Below are 21,867 nucleotides of genomic sequence, written 5' to 3'. Positions count from 1 at the left end.
GTTACACTTTGTTATTTTCGTGTAGCTTTTTTAATTCTTTTTGTTTATGCTTGTTCTATTTGCAAGTTTTGTGAAGTACCATACAAATAAGGCTAAGCAGTAACTGCTTAAGTATTCCAATATCACCTCTGAAAACTGCAAGGTAAGAAAGTTAAGAACAGAGGGAAGAAATGTTTTGGCATTAGATAAATGTACACAAAATGGTAAAACCATCAGGCTGTTTTTTAAGGAGGTCAATCTGTGAATTTCCCAGAAACATATTTAAAAATCCAGTTCCATCTCCCAGGAATGATAGTAGATTCGTAGGCCTATGGTAGGTCTACAGAGTACCAGTTTTTCTGAAGCATAGGCCCTGTGGTAGAGCAGTGTGCAATACTCAGAGAAGACATTTGACTTTTTTTTATTTCCAGTAAAATTGAACTTTTTTTAACAGAAAATTACACAGAAACCTCAATAATGAAACATATCAAAATGTTCCATATTTAGTGTATAGGCTCCAGCATCCCCCCGCGACCCTGACGGAGAAGCGGCTTAGAGAATGGATGGATGGATGGATGGATGGATGGATGGATTTAGTGTGTCCACCATTTGCCTTTATTGCAGCATCCATTCTTTTCAAGAGACCTGCTTTCTGTAAAATCTTCAAGAATATATTTCAAAATTGTTAAGTTTCTCAACTCGTGGCTGAAATATAATAACTAGTGGTCTTAATATATTAATTTGCTACCTATTTAATAATAATCACCATGTCACCTTAGGGGCTTCGGTTGTCTGTGACCATCAATGACAGGCTAAAAAATGACGCAGGGGAACGGGTGGTCTACAATCTGTAACTGCAGAGCGACAGGCCAGCTATATGATAACTGGAACTGATAAGATGGACAGTGAGTGCAGATACAAGGTTAGTGTAACAGATAAAGCGGCCAGTTGGTGCATGTCTCGCTCCTGCTGTTGCGCCGTTTGTCGTTTCTTGTCTAGGCCTGTGTGTGACTGTCCGCCGCGCTGACTCACAGGCTCAGTCGGGCTTTTTCCAGAAGACTCACAGCGTCTATGAGTGACTCCACCGCTGGATTGTGGGTAATCAGGCAGCGAGTCCAAGATGGCGGCAAGCAGGAGGCTGCATAAGGTAAATATCCCGATCTGACAGAAACGATGGACTCGGGGTGGGAAACGCTGCGCGTCTAGCCCGTTCAGCTGTACAGCACGACAGGCAGGGAGATACTGAGAATTTGAAAGCGAAGGTTTTCATCAGCTTCTGCTTACGACGAAGAAATATGATAACCGAGAAGCTAGCGAGCGGGCTAGCTTTATCATAGCGGGATTCTAATGGTAGTTAGCTGTTAGCCGTTAGCCAGTTAGCAGCCAGCCGAAACGGCCGCCCACTATCTCAGATGAACGTTATGCTTGCAAAGGTCCCCGGTAAAAAAGACTAGATGAACCGGGGACGACATTAAGTCTGCGCTGAAGTATCCCGTATTTCCATTAGCTGTCATGTCTGATTCTAATAAAACTGCCCGCGTCTCTGAAATGTAACGGCCTGGTGTTGTTCACATGTTTAAATATGTACAGTATAAAGTCATTAATCGTAATGTCAGTGAAGAAGCTGCATACACCACAGTTAAGCCCGATGTCATACACACAGGAGTGAAGAGACGTGTTGTAGTATTGAGTATACTGTTTTTATATTCGGTATGATTGCAGATTGGTAAGTTTTAACGTCAGTACGTCTGTTCGCCTAGTTAAGTAAATCAAAGTGCTAACTTTTAGAACAGTTGTCTGGCTAGCAGATCTGCTTAGCCGGTTAGCAGGTTAGCAGCCAGCTAGGGAAAACAGCCGCCCGCTGTCGCCGATGAACGAAGTCCCCGGCAAAAAAGAGCAAATGTGCCGGGGACGACATGTGGACTCCACTGAGGTGTCCAGTATATCCAGTTTCGCGTAGTTTTATCGTATTGATTTAGTTTATTTTAAACGGAAATGTTAAGCCGCTTAACCGACACTGCCTGAATTAGTTTGGGGGAAGGAAAAACTGTTGGGCTTGCTAGCTAGCTAACTACTACAGTTAGCGTTAGCTCGCTAATGACCCAGATGGCCTGGGAGCAAATTTGTCGCTTGTTGGCTTCGAGATGCGAGACAAAAATGTTAATATGTTAGCTCATTCTCCAATACATAATGTACTCAGTTTGTAACATGAGATTACACGCTTGAAAACTCTTTTATACCGTCGGTTTTGTTATTTAGTGCCGTTTTGTTGTAAGTTAGCTGGTCTACAGTTACAATGTTGGTGAGTAACAGGAAGTCAGCTGTCGGGTGTTTGTCAGGGTGTTAGTAGTTTTGTATTAACAAGTTCATAAAATTATGAACGTAAGTTGTAAAGTTTCACAACCTTGTTGGCGAGACTTTGGTAAAGGCAGACTTGGATAATCCTCTCCGAGACGCGCTGTATATTACTGGAAAGTCTTACGTGCCATGTATATTGCTTATTCATTGTCAGTGTCTCTGTTTTTATTAGATTGTAGTTTAAGGACTGTACAACAGCGTGGAAGGCGAATTCTGGCCAGTACTGAAGGCATAATTGCAAAGGGTTGATTGTGTCATTTACATTCTGCTTTGGACATACTTACGAGTTTGAAATTACTTTAAATGTGGGTGGCTCGTTGATGCAACAGATGGCTCTCATTGTTATTCACGTTTGTCACCATCTAGCAGTGGAAAGGTAGAACCATTGCTGCACTTTGATCAGTTTGGGTGGATGCTTGTGTGCTTTTAGGATTAAGTCATTAGCCAGCTAACTTTAAGCTTAGTTTGATCTAAGCCAGGGTTTTCACTCTTTGCTTGGCCACATCAGCATTGATGTGGTCAAGCACCATTCCTTTTTTATCTTGGATAAGTACTTTACCTTCTATATACGTACATAGCAGGATTTTTTTTCCTTCACTATAAACAAGCCACTAGGCAAATTTTTCCATGATTGGATGTTTGCCATAAGCATCATCCTTTTTTTGTGCACACATTAAACATAGCATAGGTTAACAGAGAAAGTTGTTTACTACTATTATGAAACAAGATAAACATTGTTAGATTTGTTAGGTTTTGTGAAACTAAAATTTAGTCATGAATCCTGTCCATTTAAAGCCAATCAAGTTGTGTTTGTGTTTCAGTATGGTGGTGATCTAAACAGGTATTATTCTAGGGTTAAGCATTGAGCACTGTAAGAGTGTTGAGAATTGGATCTCATACATGTGTGCTTTGTTTTATAGGAACTTGATGAAATCCGCAAGTCTGGAATGAAAAATTTCCGCAACATCCAAGTTGACGAGTCAAACATTTTGACTTGGCAAGGGCTTATCGTTCCTGTGAGTATTATAAAGTACCATCTCATCATTGTCTTTATTGGATTTTCTGCTAAAGATTTTGTTGGTGGAGATTTTGCAAACTCTTCAAACATACACAGCAGTTTTCTTTAATAAATATGTTTTATTCATAACTGTCATGGTGGATTATCTGTGCCAATACACCAGTATTATGTACTGTTGTACTGTCTCAACCTCACTTAAACTATATTACCTTTAAAGCAATAAAGCCATGCCCAAAGCTTTCCCCTGGCTTCAGTTTATACTGAATTGGGAATAACATGAATCCAAATAGTCTGTGATGATAGTTCTGCAGATTCCAGAGGAAATTATTATTTAGCTGTTTTTTGACCTGTACCTCTGACTCATGTTTATGCCCTAATTGCTATTTGTTTAAAGCTCGAGCCAGTCATTTCTGAATCAAAACTACAGCTGACCCTGCTTTTTTGTTTATTAGCTGAGGGCTAGATTAATGTTGAGTTTGATCTTTGCTGCTGTTCAGATACTTTTGTTTCAGAAGAAGACACAGGTCTATCAGTTGCCATAATCACCTTCCTACTTTAAAGTGGTAAACTAATAAGCTGTCTACCTGTAGTCAAACATACTCCTTGCGGTTTAGTTTGAATGTGAGATGTGCCACTTGCCATAAATGAATGCAGTACAATATTAAAAAAAAGGAATGTTCAAAAAACTATGATATACGCTTCTCTTTCAAGGATCTTTTATGCCGCATTTTTTGGAAACCACTGTGTTTGTTAAAAATGAAGGCCTAGTCCCATTTCTTATTTATACTTCTACTCCTACATTTAGGGTAGCTACCAAGACATCGACATACTACTAGCAATTTTTTATGCTTATTATATAGAAAAGGACCATAATACATTAAAATGACATTTGACCAAGATAATACAATGATTATCATAATTTTTTTGAGCAGAGAAAATGCTCACATTTGTGGGTTTCTTTGGTCGTCTTCCTGGTTTTCCTTTTTTGTCATAACACACTATTCGTTTTGTGCCTCCGCGACACCTCTGTTTGGAGGGCCATGTAGGCCTAATTCTTCACCCTACTACTCCATCTCAACAAAAATTTCCAGCCCTAGTCATGAATGGACAAAATGGAGGGTTAAGCTCTAAAGGGTAGGGACAAGGGGCGAAATGGGATTGGGCCTAGGTATCTTGGTGCATCCTGTCAAGCCTCTTTTACATTGGGTTCCGACAGTAATTAAATGTGTAGGGGACTGAGTGTGAACCCAAAAGTCAAAATCCTGATAAAACGAACCTAGAATGATCCCAGAAATTTCCAGGAAGGCTCATGTGTGAAAAGAAGCAAACATGTCACTGGGAAAATTGAGTAATGTTTTAGCTTCTACTGTGATGTAATGCAGCAGCAAAGAGAAATATTTTGGTGACATTAAGTGAGAAATAGTTGCAGTAATGGAAAAAAATGGAATTCAGAAATGAAAAAGATGTTGGGTGTTCAGTGTCACGTCATTTCTTTTTTTTCATCGTAATTGGACTTTTTTTCATGTTTACGTCATATCAGATATATTTTCTCGCAACATTGGTCAGACAGTAGCACTGGTGGACAAAGGGGCCTTGGTTTTGCAGAGTGACACAGTTAGACATCCTGTTAGTTGAGCACTTGACACTTGACAGGGTTTTATAGCTACTGGTTCAAAATTGGAAGTGGAATGTGTCCCATTTTTGAGAAGAATTGTGTGGAATGTATTGCCCTCACAGAAAGGTGCAACGTCACAAATACCGTGAAAACAAAGAAAATGGATGAGAAATAAATGCCTATTTATGTATTGCAGGACAACCCTCCATACGATAAAGGTGCATTCCGGATTGAGATCATATTCCCTGCTGAGTATCCTTTCAAGCCTCCCAAGATCACCTTCAAAACAAAGATCTACCACCCAAATATTGACGAGAAAGGCCAGGTCTGCCTGCCTGTTATAAGTGCTGAAAACTGGAAACCAGCAACCAAAACTGACCAAGGTACAGTGTCCAGCCATGTAACCCTACAGCATTTCTTTTTATATATATATATATATATATATATATATATATATATATATATATATATATATATATATATATATATATATATAACACTGTTTGACTCTTAGGTGATATGTGTCATAGTGTTTCATCCAACAACATATTGTGTTCTTTTTTTCTTTTCTTTTATTCCCCTAATTAGTAATCCAGTCTCTCATCGCCCTTGTCAACGACCCTCAACCAGAGCACCCACTGAGGGCTGACTTAGCAGAGGAATACTCAAAAGACCGTAAAAAGTTCTTTAAGAACGCAGAAGAGTTTACAAAGAAACATGGGGAAAAGCGACCAGTGGACTAATAACACAAGTGTGACTCCCACTCTCTCCTTTGTCCACCCCTCCAAATCTATAAACCTCTGCCTCTACCTGTACCCTCTCAACCTGCCCTCACACTCAAACCCACAACACCCTTTCAGAGCTTGGAGCAGAGCATCCCAAAAGCATTTCAACATTGCTACAGGACTTTTTTGAATCAGTCTGCTTGCCCTGTGGGTGCCAACTGGATGGCTGATTTTTCTATAGTGTATAAAGGAAATGTGACCCAAATATAAGCATAAAGGGGATCTTGATTAAAAAAAAAAAGTCAAGAAATGGGCAGTGGGGGTGGGTTGGGGGTGACTGCTTTTACTTTTAATTTGTTCTTAATTTGCACAGAGATGTGGTCACACAACCTGCTGTGCAATGAATCTCGACTGTTTCAGAGCAGAGTACTATGGTGAACTTGATTATATATGTCCTTTCACTGTCTTTCCCTTCCACACAAGTCTTTGTTGAAAATCAAATAACCAATTGATAGGCAACACTTGCATCGAGGTCCTGAAGGTGTGTGGCAGACGTTTCTTTTATATTTCTTTTTGTTATTTTGTTTTTGCTTAGGTTGCACTGTATTCTGTGGAACAAGGTGTTATGTTCTTCATAACCTATGTTTGTATCTCATCCAATATTCAAAACAGCAGCATAGTCACTGTTACCAATATAATGTTTATGATGTTATAAAAAAGAAAAAAAAAACACTTGTGTCTGATGTAACAGTCTTTTTTTAATTTTATTTTTTAAACCTAAGGTAGTATGATTTACAAGACATTTCCTTTAAGCCAAAGCACTGGGCGGTAGTTTGCCTTAAAAAAAGTTTAAAATCTGACAAAGTTGGATTATAAACTCACTGGGGAAAAAACTTATAAGGTCATATAAGGATTATACCAGTCTTGTGAGATAGTTGCTGTTCATGTTTGCCCACTCTTTCATGAACTGGGTGTTCATTTCAGCATTTAACTGCTGTAAATTGGGTTTGAGGTCTGGTGATTTCAATGGCCAATCAAACTTCCAGTGTTTCTTGAACAGTCAGAGACAGCCTATTGTTGGGATGTGGGAATGTCAGTATTTTGTTGTGCTTGGACATGAATCATAAAGTTAGAAGTGTAGACTAAAGTGGACAGGAACCTCAAGAGACTGGTGTGGTCCTTACTTGACCAGATTGGTGCTGTTATTAAGGTAATTGGATGCTTAATCAAGAATTAGAGAAGTGTACAGTTTTCTGTGTGATGAGCTTATTCTACCTGATGTTCTTTAACTTCTGAACTTTGTTGCAAAGCAAAAATGCACCTGCTGCAACTGGAAGTTAATTAGATTGGTAGGCAGGATAACTGGGACCAAGATCAGTTTGAATTCAGTTAATTAACTGTTTGGAAGGTACTTTAATTCAAAATAATCCACTGAAACAATGCATGACTGCGTTAAACCCACTATGTGATTTGGCTATACCGTAAGGTGTGAGGCCTAATATGATTTTTAGATGAGGTCTTTTTAAAGTATTTTTCTTAATGGCAAACATATCTCAACTGGTGATACCAAGTCTTGACTGAAGATGGCAGTCAAGCTGTAGTTCAAGAGCACGCAGCTCCAGTCCTGATGGGCCATTGTCCAACACAGCTTGGAGGCTTCCATGCTTAAACACACCCATTGTACCTGGGAAATAACAGATGAGTAAAATCATGTGAGTTTGAGCAGGTGAATCACCAAACTCTACTGGACTCTGGCCCTCCAGGACTGGACCTGTGCACCCCTGCTCTATATCATTCTCTTGGCCATATTTATTTCAATTTCATTCTGACTAGTTGTAGCAGTTTGAATTGAAGTAACAATATGACAGTTATGGGTGGGATATATAAAATATTATGAAATGATTTGCATTGCATCTTAAGCCATCTCAATTTTGGATTTCTGTAGCCCAAGTTATAATTTTTTTCTGGTGCTGATTAAGTAGTAGCTTGAATTTGAATGTGGGCAATTTGCTGAGGTAGTTGTTAAACAATCTTTCATTCATGCAAAGTTTTAGGCCTTTTATGATTTTTTTGCATTTGTGACTGCAAACACATTTGTGAGATTATTTTACAGTAAGGGAAAGGCCGAATCCAGATAAAACTCTTATGCATAGGAAAGTTATTTTCCCACCTCTAAAGAGAATGTTGGTTGATATAAAACAAAATACTGCATATTTGATAAAATTTTCTGTATTAAGTAGATGAGAATAATTCAGACAACTAGCTCTTAGAAACACGTTTTGAGATCTTACCTGGAAATTTAACTATTTCAAGACTACCTAACAGCAATGTTATAAGAAATGGTACTATATTAATAGAAAGGACCTTTGAAGGGATGTTAAAGTGTTGAGCTATTGACATTTACAGTAGTTAATAATCATAAAGCTATTTGCAGTGCTGATAGAATACTGTGAGCAAATACTGTACTTCGCTGTACAGTCACCAAGAGCTGATTAAAGCAGTGTTCGTTTGAGGTTAGTGTAATGCTGCATTTCAACTTTCCTGTGTGCATCATTTAAAACTACATTTGAATATACTCAAAGTTTGCTCATTTTTATTAGAGCATTCTGCAACAGTCATTTAACAGATATTTCACTGCTTCTAGAATTTTGCCCTATCTCGCCAGATTAAATATATTACTTTGAGGTTTGATTCCATAATGACTCCCATAACTTCTTCAGAGTCTGAGTAGTGACTGCACTCTTCTGCACTAACAAGTACAACAAACATTTGGTTTGGTTTGGCAGAAGTGCTAGAGCATCATAGTCATAAGGGGGCATTTTAACTCGACGTCAGAAATGACCACAGACCATCTGTTGCAGTGTTGTTAAACTAATCAAAAGATGAAATTAAATTTTCAAAGGGACTCATGTATTTTGTATGATCCAGCTATTTAAAATATACAAAAATGGTTATACATTGCTTGGGGAAAGGAGAATAGAAAGCCTGGTATAAAACAATAAATATATGTATGAGAATGAATTAGCTCAGTGTTTTATTACAGCATAAACTGTGTTTTAGGTTTAATGCATTTTAACTGTTGTTATGTGGATGAATTTGTGTCTTGGCCAAATAAGGTAAAAGGTTCACTCTAAAAACACTGCTCTGTGCCATCTGCACTAAAAACATTCTCAATACATACCTACACTGCGTTGGATGCCATCGGCCCAGTCCTAACCCACTTCTTTAAGTATAGAACAAAGATTAGCATTATTAGATATACGTCACTAAGCAGCTCTAGGGGGACAAATTAGGCCCACGGGATTAGTCTGTCTATCAATGGGAGGTTGTAGTCTGTAATTAAGGTAAACCACCTACTCATGGAAAGACGATGGCCTGTAAAGATAGTAATAGTCAGTTCTACTCAGCAAAGCACTTCATCAAAACATCTGCTTGGAAAGTTAGAACATTCATGAGTTGAATTCAAAATGAAAATGAATGGTCATTTTACAAGTTGTTTACAATTTGGAAAGAGTAAGTCTCAGTCAATGACTGCTCAGAGTAACAGGGGGGCTATGTGTTTGCTCTTAAAATCTTAAACAAGTGTTGCTACTATAAACCTTTTAAAGGCTTTAAGGGGAGATCAGCAGGGAGTAGTTCTCTTTTGGTAAAGCCACCCAGGGGTCTACAGATGCCTACCACTCACACCAAAATAACTAACAGTTTCAAGATATGAATAATGTCCATTCTATCTTGTTAAATTTTGCAAAGCCAAAAGTGTGCACTCACAACATTGTATCTTAGTAGTAAAGAAAGAAGACAATTGTAGCTTTAGAACTCTTTTTTATTGAGGTTTGCATAACATTTAGAAGATTTGTATAAGATTTCAGTGGAAGGAGTGTCTGCTTAGCCACTGCACTGGGTCCAGCTTTTGCCAACGCCTCACTTCCTGAATTGAGGAAGGGGGGCAGGAATCTTGATGTCCTGGCCCTTCTCCAGTCGCTTCTCACACTCGATTAGGTAATTAACACCGTCTATGACCAACTGCACCAGCTCCACCTATGAAAACAGGATGCAGAGTTATTCTCCAGGGAGGAAGATTTTGGTAGTACAAAGCAAGAAAGAGAATTTCTGACAGGGGGGATTTGGAAGTAAGTCTACCTCAGATCTGCCCAGACGATCATTGTTTGAGATGTCAAATATGTCGCCAACAGCAGCAGTGTCCACTCCTCCTGTGCCACGCTTCTGCAACCTTAAGTTATCCAGGATCTTGTTGAAGCGAGGATCCTGCAGAGGGGAAACCTATGTTATGCTGATGTTGATACTGCAGCTATCAAAAGATGTGAGAGGCGATGTTTTGACTGAAATAAAATTTTGTTACCAGCAGTGAAACAGTAACCAACAGTATTGGTTTTATATGACTAAAATACATACACTGAAGGTTTTAGCTAAAGAGTGCTTTACTGATGTAGCAAGGATTGGTATGTTTGGTGTTCAAATGTTGCTTCTTTAGCTGGAGCAACAAGGCTCATTTGCAACAAACAATAGACGTCAATAGCAATAGTTTGCCAAAAGGAAGTTCTGGATGCGGTTTAAATGGATTGAGGGAAGACTTAGGACTGTATTGACAGAAATGATTCAGCAAAATTTGGACACCAAATGTGACTAATCAACCACACCTGAGGTAAAATTACTCGATTAATTAGATTTCTTGCCAAGCCATTTCTTTAAATAGTAGTAGTCTTGTGCTGCATTAGACAGAGCTGGTTTCTTTTATTTATTGTTTTTTTTATGGTTTGCATTTTTATTTTTTATTTTTCATCAGTTCTCTTTTTGCTCTGTATGATATTCTCAAGTTAAAGATGCATTATACATATTAGTATAATACAATACACATATATTTGTTATTTCAACTGATGGTGTTTTGTGTTCAAATACAAGTTTAGCTTGTAATATGAAGAACTGCCAGTTTAGAAAACCATTCAAATCTACAAGAATGTGCAATTCTCATGACATTACAGCATTTGTTAAAATATTAAATAAACCACTTAGCAATATTGGTGTTTTATCCACAGCTCATGCCAATAAATATCAATAAATCCATAAAATTGAGAGAATTAAGTCCGTTCAAAATGGAAGGAACTTGTCAGATAAGATATTTGATCTGTTGGAAGTGATCACCTTGCTGAGTTTTGGTAGGCGGACGTGCACTCCAGCCCTCAGGCCAGTGCCAAGGTTGGATGGGCAGGTGAGGACATAACCCAGCCGTTCATTCCACATAAACTCCCAACCCCTCTCCTGAATTAAGTGCTCCACCTAAAAATCAGTAAGCAAGACTGAATAAATAGTTGAGAAGCTTGAGATAACTTGGTCATGGTGAGACATATAGTTATTTTAGTGTTGAGATAGTGTCATACCTGTTTGAGGCCTCTGCAGAACCTCTCGAACACTCTCTTCATGTTGCCACCCTTCTCCATGGAGATGATGCGGGTGTGGTCCTCCTCATTAATCCATATCAAGAAGTTCTTATCATTGTTGTGCCTTTGGAAAGACAGGAATCCTTTATCAAACAATATCAACAGAGAATGACCTTTTCAGACCATATATTTACTGGTTTATTTCATTCTTTATTAATAGGCATATGATTGTTGTTTTATGTCAGTGATTGCGAGCATTCATTGCACAAGCCTAATGCATTTTACTTCCAAATGCCTCCCACTGATGTCTTGCCCCTCACTTTTGTAAGATATATAACATAGTGTGTGCTAGGTACTGTACTGAGCAAACTGACGAATGATAACATGAAAACAATACAAAACCATGAAGTTTGGAAAAAATAATAAAGGCAGATGTTTATCATTCTAACCTGCAGAATAATGCACAACATGACAAATGACATTAAATTCGTTTTATCCCTTTAAAGAGAGACACCAACACTTTGTGGTGTAAGCATATCGCTGCTGTCAGAAGAAAACCTTGTATCTCCATTTTTGTCATTTTTCAGTTTTTGACATAATTTCAAAGGACCTGTTGCCCTTTACATTGTCTGTAAATTTCATGATGAATGGTACAAAGGAAACAGCCAAAATTACTTGGAAAGATGTCTGGTTCCATTGACTTGCATTAAAACTACAGTATGTTTTTCTTTCTCCTGTAAAGTTCCAATTTTGGAGATATGAGGTTTTCTTCCGAATACAGCAATATGCTACAGTACTCTCTGGAACTCTACAAAATGCCTCTAGCATCAGACCTGTCACAGGATGGTGTCAATAAAGGGAGAAACAAGTTTTGCAAGACAAAAAGTGGTCCTAAGGAAGAAAGAATAACACATGATGGTAGGAAGCAAGAGGCTGAGGTTAGGAAAATGACTGGAGTAGCACTGGAGCATTGGACAAAGTAGGTCGGCTAAAGATCTAGAAGTCCAGTCTGTCTGCATTTTGCCTTACCAGATACCACGGGCATCAGGCCAGTCCCTGGCCATGCCAGCTGCAGTGAGCAGAGGTGAGACTGGCTTGTCAAAGAGGAAGTGCTCCTGAACCACAGCAGCATGAAATGGAGAGTGCACAATCACTGTATATAGAGACAATTCTAAAACAAATTGCCTGCAAGTTCTTGAACATGGGATGGGGAATTCCAGCCATAAAAGACCAAAGGACTTCACAGTTTCAACATTTTCTAACAAACTCGATTCAGATGCTATGGTGACTAGAATTCCTACACCATCACAAAGTTTAGTCCTGCAATAGTGCAACCCTGAAGGTTTCTTTAAGATGGTACTCACATCAATGAGTCTCTGCTGCTCTAGATCAGTCATTTCACTCAAGCTGTAGTATCGGCCAGTCAGGTCTCCCTTCAGACCAGACAGGGCCTGGACCACCACCCTCTCCACCTCACGACGTTCCGAGCGGGTGCAGGCAGGAGGCAGGCTCAGGCCCCTGACGCTGCGGCCTGTCCGCACGCGAGATGACAGGACATAACGCTCGTCAAACATGCCTGAGGTGATCTACAAGGAAATGATGGGAACACCTTGACATGAATGCACAGTAGAACTTAAGGTGTCCAGTCTTATGCAAAGCGGGAGTGCTCATGATCAAATGTTTGCAAACTGAGACCAAATGATTAATCAAGTACAAGTAAGTATGCTCCTGCTTTATTGGAATGAAAACCTGCAACCACACTGACCCTTTGTGGATAAGACTGGACACCCTTGAAGAACCATGCTGTGACTGCACACAAGGACATTAACAGATAAAAGATTACGACAAGAACCTTGGAGGCGTCCAAGTCTGTTGGATGCTTCATAGACCTTGGGTCATAGCCGTTGTGTCTGTCCTTGATCACGGGATCAAAAAGCTCAGCAAACACCTGCAATATCATGAGTAAAAAAAGAATGAAGGAGTGAGCAGAAGATCTGTCTTCTAATGACCACAAGAATGAGACCTTCTTCAGAAGAGAAATAACAATGAACACGTTAGTTGTCCTATCTCAATAATTTTACCTCATAGCTTTCCTCGTCGCCAGCAACCATACCCACTGTCTTGATGAAGGGGTGACCAGGATTGTCTACACCAGTCTGGATGCACTGGTCAAGGGTCCAGTTGTTTGGAGTTATCTTATCCCTTAGCTTGGCATAGATGGCTGGGGTCAGAGCACTGGCCATACAGTTGTTGTGCTTTCTTAGATCTGGGTAGTCAGCACTGTTGGAAAAAAGAGCAGGAAAAGGCTAGTGTCCCTTACTACATTCGAGGGCTCTTAGGATTAAGACAGTGATGAATGGATTGATGCTCTTTGGTCAGGATTCAAATACCTCTCTAATAAAGGTATATAACGACAGCAATGAAATGTCACGTTCTTGCACAATTTAATGTTGCCAATGCTCTCACACATCCTGGCAATGTATCAGTAATAAACACGATAGCAGCCCGTCTAAAGTTAGCTCTGAGGAGAAGCTTATGTCTCGACAGCTGATCTAATTAGATCTTTCCTGTGTGAAGAAGAAAGGGCGCCTGGCAAGTCTGCACAATAAGCTACTTAAGTTTAACAGTCCTGCCCTTTCACCTTTCACTTAGTTCCTGTGTGACACCACACTCAATTAAATGATGATCATGACTACTACAACTGGTGTAAATGATATATTTCTTTTTTAGTATTCTTGAAGTGTAGTTGTACTACAACTATAAGGTACTGCTTAATAGCAATTGCATATGTGAGAGACCAGACACTTAACACAGCATAGTAAAGATATGTCCCACCTTCACCACCTTCACTGGTGTAAATCATGTGTGGATACCTGGGAGGGTACAGCTTCCTTTTTTCTGCAGCTGAAATCCTGGCATTTTCACGCATAAGGTAGCCAGCTGCTATGGTGCTAGCTCCCAGACTGGCCAGGAGCAGGCTTGTGTTCCGGCTTGTCAGAAGCTTGGTGAAAGTGCTAGCCATCGTAACTGTATTCTGATCCAAATCAAACTTCGTTCAGCTAAAGAGAAGAGAGAATGAAGGTCCAAGTAAAAACAAATAAGGCAATCAACTGATGGACCTGATGGGCCTTCAGCATTATATGAAACTTATCTTTTTCAGATCAAGTTGTCAGGGACATGTGATAGAGCTGGGAAATTACCTAATAATGCATGACACTTGAAGCAAAGATGGCCATCTTGTTTATAAGTCACCTTTGGATGGTGCAAGTTTAAATGATGGTTGCTTTTTTCAAGTCAGAGGTATTACATACAAAAATATGTCAATCTCTTATAAATGTAGATGTGGATGACGTGTGTGAACTATCAAAAGTTTGAGACACAAGCATAATACAGGTAAACCTAAAGTACTGTATCCAATAACAATGTTTTTTAAAGACTAGAAGTGAATTGTTTAGATGTCCCTGCACTGGATCCAGCCTACACCAAAATGACAGAATTAAGTCCATTCAGAATCCTTCTGGTCAGGTGAGACATTCTGCTGGGAGGAACAAAGTTAAACTCCATCACTTTAAGATCTGCATTAAATGGAATGGAGAGCACTATGTGACTGACCTTTAAAGGTGATTTATCAGTGCTTTGCCCTGATTTAAGGTCTAGCACTGATCCTAGTTCCCAAGGATTATTATTATTATTATTATTATTATTATTAGTTCTTAGAGATTGTACGCTAATGTGAAGTGCAAAGCTGAAAAGACAATTAAGACCTAAAAAGTCTTAAGTGTGATTAGAAATATCTTTTGTCATGCATTTTGTTAATTACACTTCTTAAAAGTCCTATTGGTGCCAATTGCCAGTTATAGCAGGCTTTTTCAGGTCCAGTCTTGGAGGGCTGGTGTCTAGAACAATTTGGTGATTTCTCTGCTGAAACACTTTTACTAAACCTGGCAATTAACAAATGAGTAAAACAAAGGTTGAACAGGAAATAGCTAAACTGTGCTGGAAACCAGCCCACCAGAGCAGTAACTGAAGAACCCTGGTTTTCACTAAAGAACTTAATGATAGAACAATCCAATAAACCACATATTAAATAAAAAAGACAAGCATGTTAGAGAGAGATACCTGTGGAGATGTCGCTGTGACTCTTACCTCCAGTATACTTTCAGGAGTAGGAGAAGTCTGTGAAAAGAGCTGGCTTTCTATTGGATTAGACCCTGCCCTGCTGGCCAATCCTCTTCTAAGTGCCAGGTCATAACCTGTGTCTGTTTGTCGTCCATCTTGCCCTTGAGCTTTTGTATCACTGTCACTACATGGCAGACATAAGATCCCATACTCTGACAGATTCACAATCTGTGTGAACTATATTCCCTATTTTTCATGTGTTGTCTCTCCTATGTTACTTGCCATTGCTATGTTGATGAGCTGGGATGTGGAAGTCCTTAACAACTCCAGTTTTCACGTGACTGCTTTCCTGACTTTGTCCTCTTAACTACAGTAGACATCAATCAGGGATTATTAGTCTGAATGTCCAAGCCGGGCAGGACACCAGGCTTAAGATCAATATGAAAGTGGCATTGCAGGGTGAAATGGAAGGGCATGTAGGACCTGGGTCATTACATCATTGTGGCGGCCAATGCTGTCCCACATTTTTTATTTTTGAATTTTTAGTTTTAGTGGTGTTCTTCACAAAACACCATGAACAGCATGTCACTCTTTTTCAACTTTTTGTTTTTCAGTTTGAATCAGTGTAAAGAGTTAAAATTGTTCCATATTATATTAAATATTTGAAACAATTTACCTTTTGATTGTTTTTTTCAGAGGTGGAAAAAAAATATCAAGGCCTTTTGGAATTACTCACAGAAAGAATGACTACCTTTGAAAAGTCTATAGCCAGTGAGATCTCTCGGCATATTTCTGATAAATTTGGCTAAATTCTGAAAACAAAAAGATGACTGTGTCTGATGTGTTGGATTTCAAATTATTCCAAAACTATTAATAATAATAAAAAATACAATACACAATAATCTACAAATAATACAATAATTTAGGTTCCTGCATACCAAGTGACTTTAAAACTGTAGTGATACCAAATTAGTAAATAGTTTTACTATTTAATAGTTTTATTATATATTCTTTTTGTCATGTTTTTGATGTCTATTCATATTACATTTGGTATGCAGGTTCAACTGCACAAATTTTGCTATTATGGAATAACTCTACACTTAACATTATCTCTTTATCACTGTTGAGTCTAAATGATAAGATTCATAAATTTGTTGCATTACATGTTTAAAATGTAATACAGGTAGAACTCACAGGCACTTTAGTCTAAAACATTTTTTTTGCCCATTCATCCAGAAAAGCATTAGTGAGGTCAAACACAGATGTTGGACGAGAGGGCCTGGCTCTCAATCTCTGTTCTAGTTCATACCAAAGGTGTTTGATGGGGTTGAGGTCAGGGCTCTGTGCAGGCCAGTCAAGTTCTTCCACACCAGACTTACTCTGCCATGTCTTTTTGGACCTTGCTTTATAGACTGGGGCTCAGTTGTGTTGGAACAGAAAAAAAGGTCTTCCCCAAACTGCTCTCACAAATTTGGAAGCATACAATTGTCCAACATGCTGAGGTATTCTGATTTCCCTTCACTGGAACAAAGCGGCCTTGGCCAACTCCATAGATCCCTCCTCCACCAAACTTTACACTTGGCACAGTGCAGTGAGGCAGGTAATATTTTCCTGACCCAGCCAGACCAACAGACAGAGAAGCGTGATTTGTCACTCCACAGTTTCCACTAATCCAGAATCCAGTGGCGCTGTGCTTTAGAAGTAGCGTCCAAGTACCTTTGTCTACATAGTGACCTGTAACATGCTGCCTGAACAAACACCACCACATTGTTTTCAAATCTATATTGGCCAAAAAAATCCATAATAATAGTAATGATAGATATTTTATTTCAAATACAATACCTACATTGTGAGTACATGTACATTTGTGTGGATGCCTATTGAAACCCAGAAAAAAGATGTAGGCTAATGTAATAACATGTATAAAAGTGAAGACTTGGAGTCTATCAGGCACCTCCATTGACTGACTGTGTATTGGCTCACATACAACTCTGCAGCACTGTACAAAAACAGAAGCAATTATATTGCACAGGATGTGCTAAAATTATTTCTATATATTTTACAAGTAAAATAGACAAATATTAGGTAAATTAATAATAAATATGCTGATGTACACCATCTGCCAAACTAATTAAATTATTTGCATGAGTCAACATTTCAATTTGTAACAAAAAAAGAAGAGAATGCTTTACAGTGAAAGAAACATTTTCAAACATATGATCCATAAATACTTTTTATCCCTTTGAAGTGCTGAAGCACCACAAAACCTAAAGTGTTGCCAGAGGTTTCTCTTCTGTCTTTTTTCAGATGATACAGTAAATCCATTCACATTTTGCTTTGCCCATGGCCAACATAAGTGTGTATGCTACAGTTGTTTCACAATTAGGAAGAGCTTTCATAATAATCAGTGGCGAGTTAGTATTTTTGAATAAGGGATCAAACTGCAATGAAAGTAAATACAACATGCTATTAAAACAACATGCACAAAACTATAGAATATTTTTATAAACAAACACACGCTAAATTAAAGCAGAGATTCCGTATAATGACCCAAAACTCAGCCTGCTATCATGAAAACATTTAACTATTCTCAATTATTTGCCATTGCTGAATCAGGTAAACAACATTTCTGGTTATCATTGCATGTGTACATTACCATTCAAAAGTTTGGAATCACTTCCCATATTAACAGTTTTTGTTATTTTGTGTACCAAAGAATCTTAGAACATTTTAAAATATTCTAAAAGTATTTATCAAAAGGTATTTTTAATCGTCTTATTCAATATTTCAGTAATTTTGTCAACAAAAAGTTAATTAATAATATACTGTAATTATGTACAATATTTTTGGTCAAGATATTTGGCTCGAGATTTGATGTCCACTTCTAAAATATAATGAATTCTGATGAGTGATAATATCATTTTTTTGCTAACGATACCCAAATCTAAGTACAAGTAAAGCCTAGTGACCAACTTGTACCTCCAGCTGTTTTTGACTGCCTTCGGGAGGTGAAAACAAAAATGAGCAGTCATTTGTTTGGGACCAAAAGTTGGGACACTGTGCAAAATGTAAGTAAAAACAGAATGCCGTGATGTGCAAATCATTTAAAACCTATATAAGATTGAAAATAGTACAAAGATGACATAGCATATGTTGAAACCAAGAGAATGCATGTTTTTTTTAATTTGATGTCAGTGACATGCTTTTTAAAAAAATGTTGGGAGGGGGCAACAAAAGACTGGTAAAGGTATGTAATACTAAAAACACCTGATATTACACCTCACAACTAATTACTTTAATTGGCAACAGGTCTGTAAAATGACTGAGAAAACATTTCACTTTCAAAACTACAGCAGCTGGACTCCTCAGTTGCCAAACACTTACAGTGTTACAAGTGTTGTTAAAAGGTGATGCAGCATGGTGGTAAACATTCCCACATAGGGTTTATATATATAAATATAGTTTAAATGATTTATACATCATTGCATTGTGTTTTTAATAACATTTTGCACAGCACCCCAACATCTTTGGAAAGTGGGTTGTATGTTTAATAGCAAAAAGACAGTGTTTTCCCACATCTTGTAGAAGCAGTGATTTCCACAGGCATTTTGATGGAACCACCCCACATGCTGCTAAAGAAGTTCAGAACCTTGGGGATTTTATTTGATCGTTCTTTCTCATTTCAACCACATATAAACAGTAGTACTAAAACAATGTTTTCAATGTTTTACCTTAGGAACATTGCCCGCCTCAGCTACATCTGCAGCTGAAAAGCTTTTACATGCATTTGTTCTTTTTTTGCTTGGACTAAAATGCTTTATTTTTATCATTATTACTAATTCTCTGAACCTGTAATGTTGCACAGGATAAGCATAATAGAATAATTTTATTCTTCTCTACGACCAAATTGGTTTTAAATGGTTGAAAACCACGATTCCAAACTTCTAAACAGTATTTAGAGGATAAAGGTGCTTTGTAGGGTTTGACCCTAAAGATTGTCTCTTATTTCAGTATACTCCACCATACTGAACACTTGCTTAGCCAGCTTTAACAACAACATGGCAATATCGCCTTTTTCATGAAGTCCAGACCAGTCATGCTATATCACTGTCATGTTTCAGCATTTCTTAGTGATATTCTACTTCATGTATTCAAGCGGATCCTAAATCTGTCTCTCTGTAAAGAAACAGTCAATCACATATTTTGCATTCAGTTAAAGGCACATTATGACCTGAGTAATGTGATTAAACATAACAATAATTTAACTTCAATACACATCCATATCAATATAAGATAAAAAGAATATTTGTCTTTTGTCTTTATGTTCTATCTATATTTTATCATTTGGATTCACAGTTTCTTCTTACAAAGCTGAGGGATACTGGCTTTATGACATCTCTGTACTGATGTATAAAAATGTTGTTATGATGCTGACGTCTTCACTCCATAAACTGAACAACAGCCCTGGATTTCTTGTTGCTGCCATGCTGTGTGTGCTTGGTTGTACTAGTACAAAATAGTACAAACTCTAAAAGTGGTGAGGCAAAATAAAACAAAAACAAAAAGAAAAAATAAACTGAAACTACGCCACTGGCTGAGTAACTAAACCTAGCTTTCATGTCTTGTTAATAACGTGTCTCTAGAAACCTAATCATTAAATTGTTTGTGATCTATTTCATTTGGTTTGGTTAGTTGCTAAATTGGACCAAATTACACATGGGGGATGTTTCTTTATTGGTCAAGAATTTTGCAGAGACACAAATACACTGTTACTCTAATGTTATCTAACAAGAACATATAAAAATAGAAACAGAAAAAATAAAAAAAGAGATGCTTAATGTTTTTGTGTATAACAAAACAAAGGAATAACAATACTTGATTTCTGCTTCTTTATGATAGGTTTACCAATTTGAATGTAACAAATCAGGTTGCTGATGCTTGGCCAAAAATCTTCTGCAACGCCTACATTTAAAGCATATTGTTGTTATTATTTTATTGCCTGTCTACCCTTATTAACAGCAGTTCATCCTGCATGAACTATATGACAGTCTGTAAAGAGTAAAATGTTGAAAAGGCAAATTATATGGACAGTACAGCACTGATGTGCACTGTGAATAGCACATTCTGATGTGGAATTAGTTTGGTATGGACCATTGTAACCATTGTAACGCAGGATGCAGTGAACTCAAACAAGGGTCACCAGTCCATAGTTCAGTTCTTTGGTACGGCCCTGAATAAGGGTGGAGTGTTCACACGTCAAACTGAATTAAAGACAATGTTCGATAGGTCCACATTCAACAAGGTAGGTGTGAAAGCCTTTGTACAGCAAAGCAGCAGTAATAAATATTAAAATGGACATTTCATAAATTCACATCGCATAGTAACATAAACTGTGACCCAGTGCATTAATTTGTATTTTTGCAGTAAAATGTTTTTTTACCAGATCAGTGAGCTGCAGCTCCTCTCACTGAACATGAACTCTTGAAGGATTTACTGTTAAGGAAATGTCCTACCTCTGAGCTGAAACAGAGGTTTTGACTGTTTCTGCAAATGGGTTTGACTCTCTGTTTGTGTCAGCCAGCGCTCCATGTAGTTTAGGTTCTTTTTGATGTAAGTGTCCTGAACTCAATCAAAGTCGTCGCCCCAGTACTTTGAAAAGTGGTGGTCAAATGTCCACCTGCCCACATGGTTCTGGTGGCTGTGTACTAGTACCTTATTCAAAGCCCACACTTAAATAAATAATTGGTTCTGGCAAACTGGGGACAATTCTATGCAGACAATAAGCTCTACAATGTGTCAGCTGTCAGTTGGCAGGAGGAAGTCTTGGTTCGATCTTAAGAGACAATTCGTACAGAGTGTCCTCATCCATAACAAAGGTTTTGTCCAGCAGGAACTGTGTCACCTGGTAAGAAAAGGAAGAGGATTATTGTGAACTTCATAAGGATTACAGAATCTCATCATCTCAGGGGTTACACACAAAATGTTTGCTATAGATCAAGTGTTTATTCTATTATTCTATTTTTACCCCTACCCCTTGTTTTCGAGTGTAACCCTCCTCCTGAGTTACAAGGGGTAGTGGTTGAAATCTTCCCCCTATGAAATCGGACAACCCTTCAAGAACCGGATACATCAGTTGTAATCAGCGACTTTTACGTAAACAGACAAGATGAGATTTTCCGGCCATTTCCAATGTGCTGCCTTCGGCTGTGGTGTTCTCACTTGTGTGTCACATGACAGGACAGGTGAATCATATGTAAAATAGCCTGGAAAAATAATCAGGATGTGTTTTCCTGCTTTCTCTCCAGACTATAGCAATAATGGTATATTGCACTGATATTTGCTGTTTATCCGAAGGAGACTGAAAAGCAGGGCGCTTGCGATTCAGTCACAACCTCAGTTTTACGACCAATCAATCAAATGAGTCACTGAATTCAAACAAGCACAAACAAAAACCCACATCACTTCATTAACAGCTGCTAACGCTGCTCTGTATGCGACCCTGCCAGTCTGCAGTGACAGCAGAGGAGGGGAAAGTTCAGCTCCTCACTGCTTAAACACATTTAGGGCATCATACGCCTTCAAAGAGGGGGGCAATTATTTATTATCACCACCAAGAATTCTTTGGTGATATGAAGCTTAACTTTGTTAATCTTTCTA

At 38.2% G+C, this 21,867-nt stretch overlaps 3 protein-coding genes across 6 annotated transcripts in view; 1 reads left to right on the top strand and 2 right to left on the bottom strand.

The window, feature by feature from the left end:
- The first annotated feature begins 1,000 nt into the window (after positions 1 to 1,000).
- On the top strand, positions 1,001 to 6,427 carry ube2l3a (ubiquitin-conjugating enzyme E2L 3a). The gene is made up of 4 exons (XM_017693706.2): positions 1,001 to 1,126; positions 3,258 to 3,353; positions 5,167 to 5,353; positions 5,559 to 6,427. Exons 1-4 carry the CDS (start codon positions 1,100 to 1,102, stop codon positions 5,711 to 5,713), a joined length of 465 nt encoding a protein of 154 aa, XP_017549195.1. The 5' UTR covers positions 1,001 to 1,099; the 3' UTR covers positions 5,714 to 6,427.
- A 3,073-nt stretch (positions 6,428 to 9,500) lies between these two features.
- On the bottom strand, positions 9,501 to 15,335 carry ckmt2a (creatine kinase, mitochondrial 2a (sarcomeric)). 2 transcript variants are annotated; one of them, XM_017693708.1, is made up of 10 exons: positions 15,238 to 15,335; positions 13,965 to 14,150; positions 13,173 to 13,371; positions 12,944 to 13,039; positions 12,456 to 12,677; positions 12,121 to 12,206; positions 11,092 to 11,215; positions 10,856 to 10,990; positions 9,836 to 9,961; positions 9,501 to 9,733 (listed from the first exon to the last, which is right to left on the bottom strand). In XM_017693708.1, exons 2-10 carry the CDS (start codon positions 14,111 to 14,113, stop codon positions 9,617 to 9,619), a joined length of 1,254 nt encoding a protein of 417 aa, XP_017549197.1. In that variant the 5' UTR covers positions 14,114 to 14,150; positions 15,238 to 15,335; the 3' UTR covers positions 9,501 to 9,616. The 2 variants fall into 2 exon arrangements, with proteins under 2 accessions (XP_017549197.1, XP_017549196.1); XM_017693707.1 differs by having other exon boundaries at positions 15,211 to 15,300.
- Positions 15,336 to 19,920: 4,585 nt separating this feature from the next.
- The window catches only part of rasgrf2a (Ras protein-specific guanine nucleotide-releasing factor 2a), a 39,101-nt gene continuing 37,154 nt past the window's right edge, over positions 19,921 to 21,867 (bottom strand). For all 3 annotated transcript variants that reach the window (XM_017693709.2, XM_037547538.1, XM_017693710.2), the window contains one exon: positions 19,921 to 21,112. In XM_017693709.2, the coding sequence (XP_017549198.1) occupies positions 21,014 to 21,112 (99 nt within the window). In that variant the 3' untranslated portion in view covers positions 19,921 to 21,013. The remainder of the gene's footprint in view (positions 21,113 to 21,867) is intronic.

This window comes from Pygocentrus nattereri, chromosome 18, assembly GCF_015220715.1.
Source record: "Pygocentrus nattereri isolate fPygNat1 chromosome 18, fPygNat1.pri, whole genome shotgun sequence".
Lineage (NCBI taxonomy): Eukaryota > Metazoa > Chordata > Actinopteri > Characiformes > Serrasalmidae > Pygocentrus > Pygocentrus nattereri.
This window is presented reverse-complemented; position numbering and strand designations above follow the sequence as displayed.